The sequence below is a fragment of the Dipteris shenzhenensis genome, chromosome 4 (genome assembly GCF_047967505.1).
Source record: "Dipteris shenzhenensis isolate YYH24624 ecotype China chromosome 4, Dip_SZ_1.0, whole genome shotgun sequence".
In the NCBI taxonomy this organism is placed as follows: Eukaryota; Viridiplantae; Streptophyta; class Polypodiopsida; order Gleicheniales; family Dipteridaceae; genus Dipteris; species Dipteris shenzhenensis.
Genome location: NC_141599.1, coordinates 57,766,901 through 57,785,839, shown reverse-complemented (window position 1 = coordinate 57,785,839; position 18,939 = coordinate 57,766,901). Strand labels below are relative to the sequence as shown.

The 18,939-nt window shown below is 46.4% G+C and overlaps 1 protein-coding gene across 4 annotated transcripts in view; it reads left to right on the top strand.

Moving 5' to 3' along the window:
- The window catches only part of LOC147903105 (S-adenosyl-L-methionine-dependent methyltransferases superfamily protein), a 146,412-nt gene that overhangs the window by 108,834 nt on the left and 18,639 nt on the right, over nt 1-18,939 (top strand). For 2 of the 4 annotated variants that reach the window (XM_087374189.1, XM_087374186.1), the window contains exons 6-7: nt 1,505-1,606; nt 1,736-1,789. In XM_087374189.1, coding sequence (XP_087230315.1) covers nt 1,505-1,606; nt 1,736-1,789 — 156 coding nt within the window. The remainder of the gene's footprint in view (nt 1-1,504; nt 1,607-1,735; nt 1,790-18,939) is intronic. The other 2 variants (XM_087374190.1, XM_087374188.1) reach the window with 1 other exon arrangement.

Below are 18,939 nucleotides of genomic sequence, written 5' to 3'. Positions count from 1 at the left end.
CTCATAAAGTCAACCATGTTAGAAAAATTGAGACATGCTCGACAGATTAGACATGAGTTTGGGAATGTTCTTGGATTTATCTAAGTATATGCTTCTGCCGTATTAGCGGACATGCAAATTTCACCTTGTGAAGTTTTCATCCAAGTTGTGGCTTGCTGGTATTGCTATAATTCTTCCTATCTTAAATGGTGCGTTGCCCTATCAGCTAGATTTAGATGCTCGTTTGGGAGAGACTAAAATGAAATCGTTTAGACCTAACAAGCAGTTGTAGCTTGAATGAAGAGATTTTGGACTACTTTTTTATTAGCCTTCTCCTTTAGTGCTAGCCTTCATCCGGCATCTACCCTTCACCTCCGGAGTGCCGACAGAAACTCAGTACGAAGATTTTGTGTAAATGGATGCTCAAGTATGTGTGGGTGTGTGGATTGTATGTGTGAGAGCATATTTTTATACTATGGTCTACCCCCACTGTTGGGTGCTGATGACATCAGTGGGGATGTCATAGTAGCTAGTCCCTACTATGCATGATGGAGTTTATGGTTTTCAATCTTATGAGTGACTATTGTGAGATTGAAACTGCACTATGTTGTGTTTTTAGAGGATGAGTTTGGGAATGTTCCTGGATTCATCTAGGTATATGCTGACAGATTAGGAGAGTGACTTTTTTTAAATCTTAATGAGTAAGTCATAGATAGTATGAATCTAGAGTAACCTGACTTTGAGAAAACCAATTCAGAAGTGGAAAAAGGTAGTTAAATCAACTTTGTACTAATATCATAATTGCTTTATTAGGAAAAGAGACTAAGCTCTCTCTTGGCCGTTGATCTTGTTTTTTTTTCCTTGCCAAAAGCTCTTGCTGTTCAGACCTTCATTGTTCCATTTGCTTGTGTTTCTCCTCACTAAATTCTCTTGCTACCTCCACATACCGTCAAATATACGCGTTCACCCAGCACACCTAAATGTATGACTCATGTTTCACTCCCTTCCCTCTCCATTATCAGGTGTACTTTTATTCCCTTCCAACTCGTCTTTGCAAGGACAGGGGAGACAGTATATGTAGTCGCAAGGGAGACCAATGGGAGACCTGGGTGGGTAACTTCCACTTCCAGTGATGAGAGAGAGGATGAGCTTATGCCTCATTAAGGAAGAAGAGCTGGAGCTAGCCCCTGACTCATGTAGGGCTGCAGTTTGAGGAGGGAAGAGGATAACCAGGGAAAGGGTAGCAGTAGTTCAAAAAGCCTCAGGTAAATTAGCACATACTTTTTTTGGGGAATTGGATGCAATTGCATATCCTTGATAATAACCTAAACTGTGTTCTTGATATATTGGGATATATCCCAGGCTTATGAAGGTACATAAAAAAATGAAATAGATCAATAAATTAATATGTTTTGCTGCTACTTAGCTCCTTTTGTAATGATACTGTGCGTTTTGTTTCCTTTTTTATGCAAGAATTCTATGCTTCTACTAATGTGGAAGCTTTTTTTTGTGACCTCATGATTAGCAGGCAAAGGAAGATGATATGATTCCTGGATTGATTAAAGTGGCTGCAGGAATTGATTTCCACAAACATCCACTCATATCCAACGGGGCATTGATTCTGCAAGTACGGAATTTTAAGAGTGCGCAGATTATTTTCATGGCATCGTATATTAATTTTGTACGTGCTCTCTTTATGAAAGCCTCGAAAAAATGCTCGCACTGTGTGTCTTACTGACATTGTGTCAACTTGCAGGGGAAAGCAAGTTGCATACCTGCTTTGGCTCTAGCCCCAGATGCAGATTGGGAGGTATACTCCAAGCGTTACTTAAACTAGATGAGGGGGGAGGAATAGAGCATAGTCACATGGGAGCTGGAATGAGGAATAAATCAAGAGCCACCACCCATGAATCAAGTGCTACAAGCAAAAAATGCACTTGTATTGCACATCAGAATCGCTGTCGACTGTTAATGTGCTTGTGAAATTTGGATTGAAAAAAATGCACAGTTTTTCAAATAAATGGGACCACACCTTTTTCTACTAACTTTTTCCAAGTGTCATTCCCTTTTTTTTTCTCCCATGTCTATGAATCCTTCAAGCAGAGAGGCGGATCATTGGCATTATTTATGAAAAGATGGACCAGGTCAAGCCTTGCATACTGAGGTTGCATCCCAAAGTCACCCAAACAAATCATGCAACTTTCACTGTCACTGACACGGCTCCTTCTCTACACCACAGACCTCCAAGGTCCCTCACGGGAGGCTCTCCAACGTTCTTGTAACTAAGCGCACAGTAGCAGCCCGTGGCTCCAGTGAACAACTCTTCCATGCACAAGTGAATACGCTGCTCCTGCAACACAGTCTAGCAATGACCTCTATTGCCACACCCACAACTCAAGCTCACGGGCCTGGCTTCAAGATGCCTATGAAAGTCGACCGGCTTTTCTCACTGAGCTCCGGCACTCCAACGCCCATGCAAAGTAGCTGCCTCTTCTAAACAACATGCTACCTCCAATCGGTGGTAGTACTGAGCTCATACGCTCCCAATGAGACTGAAAAAGGATTGGTGGTAAACCATCCTCTACTAGACACTTGCCTTTCGGCAAAGCTATAAGCGCTCTCTCGAGCTCATTGATAGTGAGATGCCTCATAAGACCAGTACTCATCTCCTCCGTAAGCACTCTGCTCTACTCCTCCAAACCTCTTCCATGGCTGCCAAGTATCCGTGAAGTTGTGAGCAGTGCCAAGCAGCGATTTATCAAAGTCCATGGCTACATGTCCCACACTTGTAGGCTAGCCGCAATGGTGCCATGTGGCCTCGTCAATCTCCTAATGCCCTCCCTTGATTGTCTCGGACCTATAGCATGAAAGAAGTCTCTGGTAACTTGCTCTCCTTTGTGAGTCCAGAGTGCAGCCCTAGCCTGAAATCTGTACTCTGATCTAGCCTTCTACATGGACTGAATCTCTGCTCTAGCAATTTGCATCCTCTCTGCCATCGAAGAAGTCCCTGAAGCCCTCTCCTCCACCTTTGAAGAGCTACCGAGCGATCAGCTTGAGACTTGCACCTTTCTTACTAGACATTATTCAACAAGCTTTCTATGTGACCGGAACATTTTCGATAACATCTGTTCTCTTTGGGAGGCCATAGCATTGGCACGGTTATGCCAGGAGGATTTATTGGTTTTGCTTCTTGATTTGAGAAGGCCTATGGTAGTGTCATGGGGGCGTGAAAAGTGATGTAAAGTATCTTTGTAACTCAACCCACGCTTAACCTAGTTTTAACCATGGTTAAGTGTAGTCATGGTTTGGCCATGAGGGACTGGCTAGAGGAAGTGCACACTTCCTAGAAGTTCCTAGGGGCAAAGTCTAGCACTAGGTCCTAGAGGCAAGGCATAGGCACTAGAGAGGGGTCTAAAAGTTGGGCCCAAGTACAATCAACGTTGTCCTTCGTCAGGTGGGTTAGAGCTTTAATGAAGGGCCAAGTGTCATGCATGCAGATGCATGCCCTTCTACCACCTACCATCTCTTTGTCCTCACACCCTTGGAGGATTGCAGAGTCTAGCAAAAGCCTTCTACATAGCTTTTGTTGCTCTTCTTGGCTCTCCTTGATGCATTTGCTGCTTGTACCCTGCATTTTGCTGATGTTCTGACTTTTTCCCCAGCAGCACAAACCCGGAAGCTGTTGTACGACTGTGGCACGATTCTCGAGGCGATTCGTGGCGCTGAAAGCAGGCCGTATAGCCGTACGGTCTGTACGGCCTTACATGGATAGGGACACGGTTCCCAAGGAGGCTGTTGAGGCTGGTTGAAGCGAGGATTCAAGGCCCAGATTCGGTGTCAAGGCTTTGGGGAAGATCTGCAAGCCTGTGGTCCTCTCCAGCCTTTTCTTGCCCCTCTTTTGCTCTCTTTCTTCACTTTTTCTCTTCTCCTAGTAGTTGGAAACCTCCTGCACCCTGTGGGGAGCCTGGACGAAGGATAGGCGCAAGGAAAGAGCTCACCCCTTTGCCACAGACAGCAGGATTTGGTTCCAGGTTCTGTTTTTCATTGTTCTTTCTTGCTTTGGAGCATTTTGCAGTGCATGTGTGGTGTTTTGCAATCCTTTCTGATCTCTCTCAGGTTCTAGCAAGCACCCAGAGGCTAGTGTTTTCCTGGAAAAGGCCTAAGGATAGTGTGGATGCATGTGATACCCTTGAGGGTGCTTTGGGCAACAGTTTGCTAGAGGATTGGATGCTTGAATGCCTCTCAGTTGGGCCAGGTCAGAAATGGATGCCTAAGATTGCCTTGCGAGTTGGTATTCTAGTGGTGCACTCGGATTAGATGCCCAGAAGAAAGATAGAGGATTTGCAGAGAAGAACAGTGCAGGGGTGAACCCGTGGTGTAAAGCATTTACATTCAGAAGCATTAAATAAATACCGAAAGGGGCGCCAAGGCATTTGGGGCTAGTGGTCTAGAGGATTGGATGCCTGAATGCCTCTCAGTTGGGCCAGGTCAAAAATGGATGCCTAAGATTGCCTTGCCAGTTGATATTCTAGTAGTGCACTTGGATTAGATGCCCAGAAGACAGATAGAGGATTTGCAAAGAGGAACAGTGCAGGGGTGAACCCCTGGCGTAAAGCAGCATCAAATAAATACCGAAAGGGTCGCCAAGGCATTTGGGACCAGTGGGTGCATTGTGTACTGTTTTCACTGAGCAGCGGCATCTCAGCCTTCCCATTGTTGTTATTGAAGTTTGTTTCTGAGTATTGTTAAGTGGTTGAAGTGACTGAACCATGCATTGTGGCTATTTATGAGGTTTATGATTGATTGGGAGTTTTCAGGGGACTTTGGATTGGATGAACTTACCAAAACAATGGATAGTAGGGGTGTGTCAGCACATAGCCAAGGTTTAGTCAGTGTAGCCGAGGAAAGAGATTTCATATAACATTATGATGTGAGAAGTGCAGCGAAAATGAATAGAAGAGAGAGAGAGGGAGAGCACACCTCACACACACCACACTGAGAAGGATAGAAAGGCACAAGAGAACCGCAAGTGATCTCTGGAAAAGCCCCGCTACAACTAGGGGAAAACCTCTGCGCAAACAGGCTGCTCAAGAACTCCATGAGACTGGCAGCACTACCCTGCCCTAGAAGTGCTCCACAAGGCTGGCTTTGCTGCTCCACAAGGCACCAACTGAGATGCCCAAAACACAAGTGGGGGGGACCTATATATAGCCCCAGCCCCCTGGTCGGCCAGCATGAGGCAGGGCGGATCAACCTACTCTTGTGGGCCGACCCCTACAGCTCTACAAAAGGGGCTGAATTGGCCCTATAGGGAGGGATGTCCCCTCTGCCCTCTAGCCGACTAGCAAGGGGCCTAGGGCCGACCCCCCCTGCCCTATATATACAGGGCTGGCAGTCAGCCCTACTGTAGATCTAGGAGCCGACTCCCTCTGCCCAAGAATGTGCCACATAGGAGGCTGCCTACGCAGGCATCATGAGGCTGCCAAGTGACCGACCAGTAGGTCGGACCTCCTCAACAGGAACAACATTTGTTGGGACCTACAAAACTAGCAGACAAAGGGCGTCCCCACAACCAGCCACTATGGCATAAGTATGGGCGAACACGGGGCAAATACATATCCTCATGAGGGGCGGGCACACCCACAACACAGGCCCTCTGGATTGCCACACTGGCAATCTGCTGACCCATCCGGATCTCCAGCAGCTCATCAAACAATAGCTGCAGCAGAATACTAGGAGACCCCCTCTGGATCTGCCAGGTAATAACATCCAAACATAAGACATACGGGTAACATACTGCCACCTGAGTCAGTGGGAACAACTCCTTGTGTCTTGAGGTCCTGCGTGAAAGCCTGCCTCAATAAATGACTCCCTTCCCACTGCACCTGATTGGCAGGTCCCACTGCCACCACAAGCAAGCAATCCTCCATCTGGATCCGAAAACCCTGCTGGCAGCGCCTGCCCTGTGCTACTAGAAGGCTAGAGTATAAGTTGTTTCGGCAATTACACTATTGGCCAACTGGTTTCTGGACCCATCAACTGGTTTCTGAGTTGCTGACCCATCCGGATCTCCAGCAGCTCATCAGACAATAGCTGCAGCAAAATACTAGGAGACCCCCTCTGGATCTGCCAGGTAATAAGGTTCAAACAAAAGACATACGGGTAACATACTGCCACCTTAGTCAGTGGGAACAGCTCCTCGTGGCATGAGGTCCTGCCTGAAAGCCTGCCTCGATAAATGACTCCCTTCCCATTGCACTTGATCGGCAGGTCCCGATGCTACAAACAAGCAAGCAATCCTTCATCTGGATTCGAAAATCCTGCTGGCAGCGCCTGCCGCGTGCTACTAGAAGGCTGGAGTATAAGTCGTTTCTGGCCAACTGGTTTCTGAGCTGCTGACCCATCCGAATCTCTAGCAGCTCATCAGACAATAGCTGCAGCAGAATACTAGGAGATCCCCTCTGGATCTGCCAAATAACGTCCAAACAAAAGACATACGGGTAACATATTGCCACCTTAGTCAGCGGGAACAACTCCTCGTGGCTCGAGGTCTTGCTTGAAAGCCTGCCTCAATAAATGACTCCCTTCCCACTGCACCTGATCGACAGGTCCGGCTGCCACAAACAAGCAAGCAATCCTCCATCTGGATCCAGAAACCCTACTGGCAATGCCTGCCCCGTGCTACTAGAAGGCTGGAGTATAAGTCCCTTTGGAGGTAACACTTGGTTTCTCGACCCATCAGTCCCTTTGGAGGTAACACTTGGTTTCTCGACCCATCAAAATTCCTTTGGGGACACTGCCACCATTAATGACCTTTCTGGCCACATCGGTTACATTACACGTACGGGATGCCTTGAGAGCTTCTGGTTCCTCAGCTATCAATTGCTTTATGCCTTTCAGCTGTGCTGTCAAAGCCTCAGTCTGACTCATAGCAGTCGTCATGGTCAAGCACCATTGGGACCAATTCCTTCCAAATCAACTCATTCATTGTAACACTGGTGATCAAGAACAAATAGAAGGCCCCATATTGAGAGGATAACTGGGACAATAGAGTTATGGCCATGTCCTCGGACGATATCTGCTTCCCCGCTTGGAGGATCTCCTGCTGAAGTTCCTATAACTTGTTGATGTGGTCCCGCATCGAGGAGGAATTCTTGGGATCCAACAACCGCATCAGGACTTCTAGGGAAACCCTCTTCATGGGAGAGGTTTGATTATACATGGACGCCAAATGCTCCCATATGCTCTTGGCCACTGTCATGTGCTTCACATGATTAATCATCTGAGGAGTACAATCAAGGAAAATGAATGATCTTACCCTTGCATTGACACGGTCCCAACTGAGACAGAGTCTCGGCTTCCTTCTGTGCCAGGATGCCAAGGTCATGTGCAAGGGGATCTGGTCGGGCATCATCGATCAGGATAAAATCTGCCAAATCATATGTGACTGTAACACAGACTCCATCATTATCCGCCAGACACTGTAATAGAACCCGAACATCCAACTGTTGGTCAACCGGGAACGTGAGCAACATTGGGATTTTTGTCTTTTTTTGTTTCTCTACCATCTCGGACAAAGTCACCATGTCGGAGTGAAGAGGAAGCTGAACTGAAAGAGAAGATGGATGGGATAGAAGGGAACAGAAGGTTGAAGAAAGGAGAGGGCTGGAGAAGAGGATGAAGGGGTTGACAGCCCAATGTACCTTCACTTCTCTCTATCCGTCCCTCGGGAACACCTCCTTTCTGATCTGAAAACACCCTTCAAAGTCACCCTTTGCTGAGCACCCGAACAGTCCACTCCTCGCATACGCTCTTCCTCAAAGACACCTTTGAACAGCACCCTAAACCTCATCTGTGTGTGCTGGCTCAACCCTCCCTCCGCTCCTCGGGTCTCAAGCCAACCTTGGCTCTGATACCATGTGAGAAGTGCAGCGGAAATGAACAGAAGAAAGAGAGAGAAAGAGAGAAAGAAAGATGTATTAACGTTTGCAAGAGGCCTCGTGGGCCTATGAGACAAAGTACAAGCCAAAAAGTAACTCATACAAGCCATAGAGGGCTGAAGCAAAGGGTTCACTAGGACCCTTGTTGAAAGCTAAAGTGCTAAACTAGTGAATCAAGTGTCCAAATACTAGAGTAGCAAAAACAAAATAAAAGAAAAGTATCAAGTGCTCAGAGCTAGCTCTCCTAGTACATGCTTAGGTTCCGTGTATTCAGGTAACCTAGTGGCTCTCTGATGAGATATGAGGAGCTCTCGTATATGTGTATGTCGAGCTGTCTCTTGACGTGGGGGAGGGCGTGGTCTCCTCGATCTCGGGATCCGGTGGGCTACATCAAGGGTGATGCCTCGTCTCTGGCGGTCACCTCTGAGGAGGGCTGAGATAGACCAAACCTCAATCGTGCATGCTCTGGTCCCTCTCCGTGTCACGCACGTGGAGAGTGTGTCCCTCGTCTGGCAGCATCGTGGTTGACACTCCTACTGCTAATTCATGATGCTCTCATCTCATCAAGCTCCTCTCCCTCAATCTCACCGGCAGCTAACTCAGATGCATAGAAGTCTGTAACAAAAGTCTGTGATCTGTCGATCTCGGTGACCTGCGGCATCAGCCCCTGTTGCTCTCTGGTCTGTCGCATCAATGTGTCTCTCTGTCGTCGCATCTCAATCATGTAGAGCCCAACACAAACCTAATCGTGAAAATGGATTAGCCGTGTAAGTGGACCAAAGCCATGCCCCTCCTAAAAGAGGCAGTGATGTCATACTCAGATCTCATAATAGATTGGGGGACACATAGAAAATGCTCCTCTGTCTCGATCTCCTCCATCTGGCATAGTGTGCAAGTCCTTTGCTCTCTGGATATGCGTGCAGCTCTCCCTGCCTCAATCCAGAGTTGATGTGATGACACTCACAAACTGACCGATGGCGACCCTCAGTGCATGTGAGACTCTCTTGTCCTCGAGATATTGAGGTATGATGACAAGACCGTGCTCTAAGACTCTCAGGAAGTCGTCATGGTAGAACTGGATCTTGGTGGAGAACTCCTCTCCCCCCCAAGCCCTACATGTATGGAGTTGGAGGAGGTCCAACCATATGATATGATTGATCTCATCTCGTGGGATCATCTCGGGTGGTGCATCCAGACTGTACTGAAAAGGGGGAAGTCTGTCCATCTGAATGCCGTGACTACCAAACCACGTGGATATCTGTGCATACCATGCCGTATCAACACCGCTCTCTGCTTGTCGCCTGGAGGACTCTAACACTAACCTCGGTAATCTCCTTTGGGGTAAGGCCCAGACTTCGTGGAGGAACGTCACTATCTGAAAGATGGCATCAACTTGGAGAGGGGTCATGGCGAACTCTGGTTGTATAATATGATGGGGGACTGAGGGTGTACTCCGAATCATCTTGGATCCCATAGTCACCTGTAGCCTCTTAAATCTCCGCCACTTTGTCGCTGAAATATCACTCCTCCAGAAAGGTGCTGCATACATGGCAGGCAGTTTCACCAGTGTGTTAAAAATCCAACCCTTTGTCGGAGGGTCCTAAAAGTGTGCCTAGAAGCATCACCTCTCTAGTCGGGCCAGAGCACCCCATCCTCGTGTGGGTCATGTCGTACTCGCATGGATCATCGTGAAACTTGGTCCGGTGAACACTATCCCCAAATATGTGTAAGATTGTACTATCTCCACAGGCTCGTCACGGTATGTGAAGCTCTGGCGACGGGTCATTGCTCGCGAGATATGGAAGATCATAACCTTGGTTTTCCCAAGGTTAATTGTCAAATCTCTCTCTACAGAACATCTCTAGAGTCTCTAGATGTTTGTGCAGTCCCTCTACTGAGGATGATATGAGGACTATGTTATCGGCATATAGCAATATCTGCACCATCAGGTCAGCCAGAAGTGAACCCTCCCCGCGTGGGCGATCAACAAAAGAAGTGATCTCATTGATATAGAGCTCGAAAAGAGGCAGTGATAGGAGGCAACCTTGTTTTACTCTGATAGTTCTCTCAACCCAGTCTGATAGGCCTCGAAGGGCACGTACCCTTCCTTTGACGGAGTCATACAGACTCATGACCCCCCAAATCATGATCTCTGGGAGCTACAACTTGTGTAACCTCCTGATCAGGCGAGAGCGTGGGATAGTATCAAATGCCTTACGAAATTCTACGAAGCAAGTGTAGACTTTCGGATGCCTCGACTTCGCCTCCTCAATAATAGCCCTCAAGGTGAAAATGTGGTCCAGGGTGGAGTGCTGTCTCCGAAAACCTACTTGCCCAAGTGCCTACTGCCCATGACCCTCTGTATAGCTGCTGATCTCCCTCTCTAGTACCGACCCATATATCTTAGCTAAAGTGTGGCCAATCATAAGAGTGCCGTAGTTCCCAGTGTCCATGGGTTCACTTGTGTGTCGGTACTATGATGGTGGTGCTCCAAGTAGGTGGGAAGCCATGGCATACGGCATGGTTGAATAGTTGTTGGTGCCTGACCTGGGACATCATATAGAGAGCATGCATATGCATGCCAGATTGCTGGATCTGTGATGGGGATGGGCGACTTCCCCTCCGACAAGAGTCCCCATCCCCTAGCAGGGTCTCCTCCGCGAAAGGAGCTGATTACCTCATCCATTTTGTGCATGAGGAAAGCCCGCTTTTTACGTCGTGTCACTCGGCATGAGATTTGTTGTGCCTCTAGTGAAGTCAAGTGTCCCAATGCTAGCTCACGTGTAAGGTGGGCTCTCATCTCTCTGCACTCATCATCGAACTAGGGGTTTTTGGGCATCTTCCCATGTGGAACACGTGCAGATTGTGTCGTGGGAAAGGATCGGGTGTCAACATCCTGTATCACAGAAAGAAAGAAAGAATGTCCACGGGAGGCCTCGCGGGCCTATGGGACAAAGTACACAGAAAAGCGACCTCATACAAGCCTCAATGGGCTGAAGCAAAGGGCACGCTAGGGCCCTTGCTGAGTACTAATCTATGCTAACAAAACCACAATCATGAATAGAAATAGTCAACTGCAACTGCATAGTGGACCAAATCAATCTATCCAGTATGAGGTACAAACTGAAAAACAAGTTAGTCTCGGAGCTGGGACTCATAAACAAAATAAAAAACGGAAGCCTGGTACAGTGATGGCTCTCTGGTGGGCTGCAAAGATATCTCGTATCTGTGTGTGTCGAGCTGTCTTGCGCTGCGGTGCGGGACGCGATCTCCTCGCTCTCTGAACTCTCTGAGCTGTGTCCAGAGCAGTGTCACAAGAAACGTTTCGAGAAACATTTCTAGGTTTTGCCAGGCGTTTCGTCTAGAAAGGGGTTTAAAGTTTGTATTTTATATTAATTATATATCAAACATAAATAATTATCTCCAGATTCTCTCTCTCTCTCTGAAAAGAGCTCTTAGATACACACTAGGGCGTTTCGCCTAGAAATGTTTCTACATGTTTCGCCTTTGCGAAATGCGTTTTCTAGTTACACTGGTCCAAGGTGACCCCTTGTCTCTGTCGGTCCCCCTTGAGGAAAGCTGTGATATGTCGGACCTCAATATAGTGTACTCTAGGGACTCTCATGTTGGCTAGCTCCTCCTCCTCCACTCCACTGTGTCCTAGGGCTGACTTAAATGTATAGAAGTTTGTGACGCGTCTTCGTGCCCGATCATCCTCTATGTCTTGTGGTAGTCTAACCATCCCCTGCTGCTCTTTGATCTATCGCAGCAGTGTCTCCCTGTGCGGACGCATTTCCATCAAATAGAGCCCGATACAAACCTGGTCATGGAAATGGTTCAGTCGTGATAGAGGGCCGAAGCCACTCCCCTCCAGGTAGAGGCAGTGGTAATGCCCCCGGATCTCATAGTAGACTGGGCAAACACAAAGAAAATGCTCCTCTATCTCAACCTCCCCTAGCATACATAGCATGCGTACCCGCTGCTCTCTGGGTATACTTGCTGCTCTCCCTGCCTCGATTCTCAACTGGTGGGACAAAACCCGCATCTAACCAATGGCAACCCTTAGTGCATGGGAGACTCCTCTGTCCTTGAGATACTAGGGTCTGATGATGAATCCCTCCTCTGATACTATCAAGAAGATGGTCGCAGTAGAATTGGGTTTTTGTGGGGCGCTACTGGTCCCCTCCCCCAAGTTCAGGATGTATGAAATTGTAAGTGTCGCCATATAGTGACACTGAGATACTTTTTTTATAGCAACGTTTTACAAAGAGTTTTTTTTCTCATATCGACCTTAAAAGTTAGTTTTCTCCAATGGCAATTTTTTTAAAATTTTTATACATGTTTGATCTTTTGAGAGAATAAAAGTATGAGAGCATGTACGTCAAGCCTTTGAAGCTCATATATTCATGTCCAAGTTTGAGATGAAAAAAATCAATGAAGAGCATTTACATCAACGGTTTCATCTTGAGCCAAGTCTAACGCGCCAAACAAGTCTATCTCTAACTCTATACCGAGTTGATCTCCTATATCATCATCGTACTCTAGCATCGTACGTTCACCTAAAAGTACTTGATCATCTTCTTCAATAAAGTGTGGTGATTCTTGATGATCGTTGTCTTCTTCCTCAATATCATGATCTCATCTACCTTATAATACCTGTAAGACCTTGTGCCAATCATGGGACTTGAGCCCACTAAGCTTATTGTCCTTTTAAAATGCTCTTTGTTTGAACGTCTAATCGTATGATATGGTTGATCTCATCTCGTGGGATCGACTCAGGAGGTGCATCCATCTTGTACTGAAAGGGGGGAAGCCTATCCATTTGGATACCGTGCTTGGCAAGCCATGTAGATATGCGTGCAAACCATGTGTCTGTCCCACTCTTTGCTGGCTGTCTGGATTGAATCTAGGGCCAACCTCAGAAGTCTCCAGTGGGATAAGTCCTAGACTCTGTGGATGAAAGTCACTGTCTAAAAGATGGCATCAACCTGGAGAGGTGTCATGGTGAACTCTGCCTGTACTATCTCTTGTGGGACTAAGGACTTACATTGGATCATCTTGGACCCCATCGTCACTTGTAGCTGCTCGAAGCTCCTCCAGTGTGTCCTCGGGAGATCGCATCCCCAGAAGGGTGCTGCACACATGGCAGTCGGTCGCACCAATGTGTCAAAACTCTAGCCCTTTGTCGGTGTATCCTAAAAGTGCGCCTAGAAGCACTGTTGCTCTAGATTAGCCAAAGCACTACGCCTCATGTGAGCCGTGCCTGGGCTACATGGGTCATTGTGAAGATGGGTCTTGTGAAAACTACTCCCAAATGTGTATGACTGCACTATCTCCACTAGCTCGCCATGATAAGTGAAAAAGTCTACGAATCAATGCTCGTGAGGTGTTGAAGATCATAACCTTAGTTTTCCCAAGGTTGACTATCAGGTCTCTCTCTCATGGTGCAAGACTTATCCCCGAAGGTCTTGCTTCACCAAGACAAGGTGAATCATAGGCACTTCACGCTCTATTGCATGTTGGTCTCTGCAATGCACCATGCACTATCAGATATTTGTCTCAGGCATTAGAAGGTAATGGTGACCATACATAGGAGGACGGGAAAAACCATCCCGTCACCATAGGGAGAGTGGTCACCAATGTTACGGGTAGGTGGGTGACCATTGAACAGGCTGGTGACACCAATGCCGATGATACCAAGGGAGTGAAGTGAGTGAATGCTGACCACCGAGTGATTGGTGGGTTACAAGACATCCATAGCACAAGGGAATGGGATGAGTACCAATTGAGCCAAATGATGGTTGAGATTGATGATTAAGATGAAGAAATTGACATGCAATAGGCCAGCAGTAGTAATACATATTTGAATAGTTGTGACCGACCCTCCATGGGATGTGAACGCTTGGATGCAAAAGACCTTGAGGATTGCTTGAGCTCTGTTTATCAGAGATGTTGATGCCATCATGGCAAAAGGCCTTTCCGGAGTGACCTATGATGTGGAGGGATTATCCTATAGAGGTATGCTAAAACAAGCCCACAAGAGCAAGAAAAGAGCTACTTCAAATGATGGCATTGTATCTCCACTCTTCAAAAAGACATAGAAGGGATTTCCCATTTTGGATAAGGGAAGTTGAGGGTGATATTCGCGTCAAAGATAGTTGTGCACATGTAGGATTTGAGGCAATGGGAGCAAACAGCTCAAGCATTCCCAAGTGGATTACGCACGAGATTGGCGGTATCTCAACATAAGAACTGAGGGAAATCTAACCATTTGAAGGTGGCTATGCCTTTTTGGGAGCATGGTTACCTTCTTGCTGTGTTAATTGAGTTCTTTCAAGAAATGTAGATGTCTTATGGTCCTACAAAGACCTGAAAGGCATCCTAGTTGAGTGATTGAGCATGGCATTGACTTGCACCCGGGTGTAAACTCAGCGACCAAAGGGCGATACCGAATGAACCCTAAGTATGACAGGTATCTAGACATTGAGGAAATGGAGCAAGTACCCTTAATTAATGTGAGCAACAAAGGGATATAAGAGAGCATCCTTGCTAACACAGGGATGCAAGAGAACCCTTTGTCACACATTTGGTAGTTGTGGGCTAGGACACTTCTGCAATCACTAGATGGATGGAGATGTCTGGGACGTTAGTCACACATTCCATGATGGGGCGACAAGGACACTTTTGGTCAAGGGAGAGACAAGAAGACTTATTGTCAAATAGTTGACCAGAGGACCTCGGAAAAATACTCTTGTTCACACATCTCGTGATGGTGACAAAGATATCTGTGGTCACAAAAATGTGAAAATATGTGTCTATAAAGGTTTCAGTCATAGTTTTGGTCACATAAATTGGGTGGACAAGTATTGTAGTCCCAAAATGTGACAATAGGTGTTCTGGTCACAAAGATGTGATAGTAGATGTTTTGGTCACATAAAAGTGTGACACTAGAGGTTTTTGTCATGGGACAACCGAGGTTTTGGTCACAAGAATGTGACTATGAGTGTTTTGGTCACATAAATGTGGCAACATGGCTTGCAGTCACAAAAATGTGACATTTGCTCTTCTGTCATAAAGGTGTGACAATAGGTGTCTTGGTTGCAAAAATGTGATAGTAGAGGTTCCGTTTACAAAAACATGACAATAGAGGTTTCGGCCACAAAAATGTGACAACATATGTTTTAGGTGTTTGGTGTGAAAATGTGAAAACAGGTGTTGGTCTCAAAATATGACAAGTTTCGGTCACAAAAATGTGACAAAAGAGGTTTTGGTCACAAAAACGTGACAATAGAAGTTCCGGCGACAACTGGGGTTCTAGTCACAAAATAGACGTGTGTTACGGTCACCTAACTGTGATAAAAGGTTTTGGTCACAAAAAGGTGATAAGGGGGTTTTGATTACAAAATGTGACAAAACTTGTTTTGGTCAAAAAATGTGATAATAGGAATTCTCGTCACAAGGATTTGACAACATGAGTTTTGGTCACATGGGTGTGATAAAAAGGATCTCAGTCACCAAGGGTGTGACAAAAAAGCTTAAGATTGCAAGGGTGTGACAATGAAGGTTTTGGGCACATGAGTGTGAGAAGGGGATTTCATTAGGGTCACAAGACTGAGACAAAGGTCACTTGCACTCAATCATTACCACAATTGTCCTATTGATGGATACGATAAATGATAGCGGCAAGGGGGATGGGAGATGCTATAGGGAATGTAGAGGGTCACTCGCTCGTATGAGGGATGACTAGAAGACCTCTTGACGAAAAGAGGCCTTGTACAAGGGACGACCGACAACCCTCTTATACAAGGTGACCATAGGAGGTCTTGTATAAAGATGACCAAAAGACCTCTTGTACGGGGTGACCAAAAAGAGTCCTTGTATAAGGAACACCAAGAAGACCTTTTGTATAGGTGACTAGAAGAGGCCTCGTACAAGGGATGACTATTTGACCTACGATGCAAAGATGACCAAATGACTACTTGTACATGTCAAGTGATGACATAATCTCTAGTACAAGGTCAGTGACCCTATGAGGGCTTCTAGGACGGGCCAACTGGCCTGATAACATCTCGAGTGACCAGGCATCTTCTCAACTTGACCAAGAAGCCATGTGGTGACTAAGGTAGCTAAAGGTGATGACTCCTGACAAAGGTCGTTGACATTCAATGTTATTTGACTTGGAGCTCACTTGGTCCACCTCAACACAAGTCAAAACGACCAGGTTAGAGTATGCATACAGAGAGGCGCACATGGAGGGGTCATGATGCTACCAAAGAGCTGGGAACATCATTGAAGGATGATGGGACCGCGACGCAGTCAAGATATCTGAAGTAATCAAGAGATGGAGTGGTAGAATAGTTGAGGGAGAAAGTAAAGACAGAAGGAAAGTTTATTAGAGTCTTCAAAAGACCGATGGGTCTATGAGACTATGGGGAACCTGATATAAAGCAATATGAAGGGTGTACCTACTAAGCGAGCATCAACACTCATACTAAATGCTAAATGCTACATAGTTAGAATAACATAAGTGATAACATCATATCAATATCAATATGGCCATCTCCATCATCATTACCACTACATATCATTAGAGTACAAAAAGCCAACCATAGCCCCTCCCGCCACCCTCCCTCTCAAGGATGGTGAGGAAGTGGTAACATGAAGCTAGAGAGAGACTATTGTTGACTGCCTGGGGTCGTGGGCATACCCGATCTCCTAATTGTGGCCTTGCGTCTGACAAGGGCTATGGTTACCCCCATCAGTCGTGCTCCAACCCTGAACATGGAAGGAATGTCTCCAAGAGTAGTCTATGCATTTGTCCTCTGTTGGGTATGTCGTGTCACTAGCTTTGGGTCACGTCCGTGTCGGAACCCCGCGGGGCAAGAGCTTGTGTGGTCTAGCTGAAAAAACTCAGTGATCATACTCTGAGAGGAGTCTGCCAGTATATCCCGTCCCTACTTCCGTGATCTAAGTAGGCGCTCTCGGTGTTTGACCGTCTCATGGATGGAGGCGGCGAAGCATCTTTGATCTGGAAAAGATAGAAAGCGGGATAGTAGCTTGGAACTGTCTTTGAAGAGACAGAAGTGGTGCCCTTGAATCTCATCGTATACCGGCCTTTGAAAATGAAGTGCTTTACTAACTCGATCTCCTATAGATCACATAAGGTGCATATGTGCCTCTCCTTGGGTACTCCCTCAGCTCGACCACTTTCAATGTGGAGTCAATGTGAAGAGACCCGGAACTGCCCAATAGCGATCCTCATTGAATGTGGAGGATCAACAAAGCCCCCGTTAGAAATGTGTAGGCAGTGTCTCTGTAGAAGCTAAGCTTCACTGGGAGCTGAAACCGGCCTTCGGGAACACCAAAGGGCAGTGAACGGATAATATAACCAGCAAATACCACAATTTCAGCCATTTAGAACTTTCCACAACAAACCAAAATAACTTAGAACACAACACCCAAGAGCTAGATTGTCCTCGTCTTGCACCAGACACCAGATTGGCCCTAACCTTAGCGCCCCTTTCGGTATTTCTTTATCTTTTATTCGAAAGGCATCCAATTACAAGAAAAGCATTGTCGTGCGTCAGTCCAAAAACAGCCAACTGAATAATCCGTTCACAGGCACTTCCGTCCTGCTATGCAATCACAGAAACGCATCCCAATCCAATAAATACCATGATTACAGCTTAGAGATTCACGTCCTCGTGACATGGAGCTCACTTGGTTCCAACCAGATCTAGAAAACATGTAACTGCAGGAGGTCCCCACTCTCTCGAACCACTTGTCTGTGTGTGCATACCAACATCTCTGATTACCCACCATACATTAGGATAGAACTAGCCATGGTAGTCTACGACGTCTGGAAGTACAATCACCGTACCCTCTTGACATGCCATAAATAAGTGATGACCTAAAATGATGTGTCAAGCTATAGTGGGGATGGTCCAAACTCGGCTTGGATGATCTAGTGGGGAACCAATGGCTTATGAAGAATCATCTGTGATAGCATGAGAACCTATAGATCCCCAACAAGGGCTGCCGTACATCCCAACTGTCCTGACCAATGAATCAAATAAAAGGCCCTTGGTCCGAGGGTCCTAGAAGGCGAGTGGAAACACTGCCTCTCTAACCTGGCTAGCGTCTCATATCCTTTGCTCAGATGGGTCTGCATCGCTGGTCTCATCGTAAAAACAGGGACCGAAAAGAGAACCCTTTAGTATGTGTAGGATGAGACAATCTAAACCAGCGCTTCATCTTACCAAGGTTGATCTTCAAATCATGTGACTCGCAAAAGGAATGTAATGCATCTAGATGTCTCTAGGGGCCCTCCATACAGGATGATAAGAGTACCACATCATCTGCGTATAGTAAAATCTGAATCATAGTGCGAGCAAGGGAGCATCCAAGCCCCCTCTCCCGAGTCTACATAAAAGTCTTGAGCTCATCTATGTAGAGGCCAAACAGGGTTGGTGAGAGGGGATACCCTTGTTTGACCCCAATAGTACTCATGACCTCATATAACCATCCAGCCCCAATCCGGACTCTGCCCGAAACCCTCTCATAAAGTGCCATGACAACCCCAATGATCTCCTGTTCATAGCCTTACTCCTGCAATTGCTGAATGAGGCGGGCTCTGGGTACCATATCAATGGCCAATAGGAGAGAAGCAAGTAGTCATTGTCAATGGATATTGCCAGCTAGGATGAAGGCAAAGGTGGAGGCAAAAAGGAGAAGCATTGGGTAGAGGATAGGAAAAAAGGCTTGAGCTATGAGGTCACACATGTAGCATTGTAGCTGGAGTTCATATGAATGGGATTGAGATCACTTGTTGGCTTATCACTGTTGGAGAACTAGCCTTTTGTACTTGCACACATGAATGTGTGTGTTCTCCTCTTTGTGTATGTCTTCTCTATCCCTGCACTCATCAAACTTTCAATCATCTTCATGTATGATATCATTAGCAAGAGGAAGGCCTGTCCAACCAACTTGGCCTGCTTGACAAATGTCAACGCATTCTTAA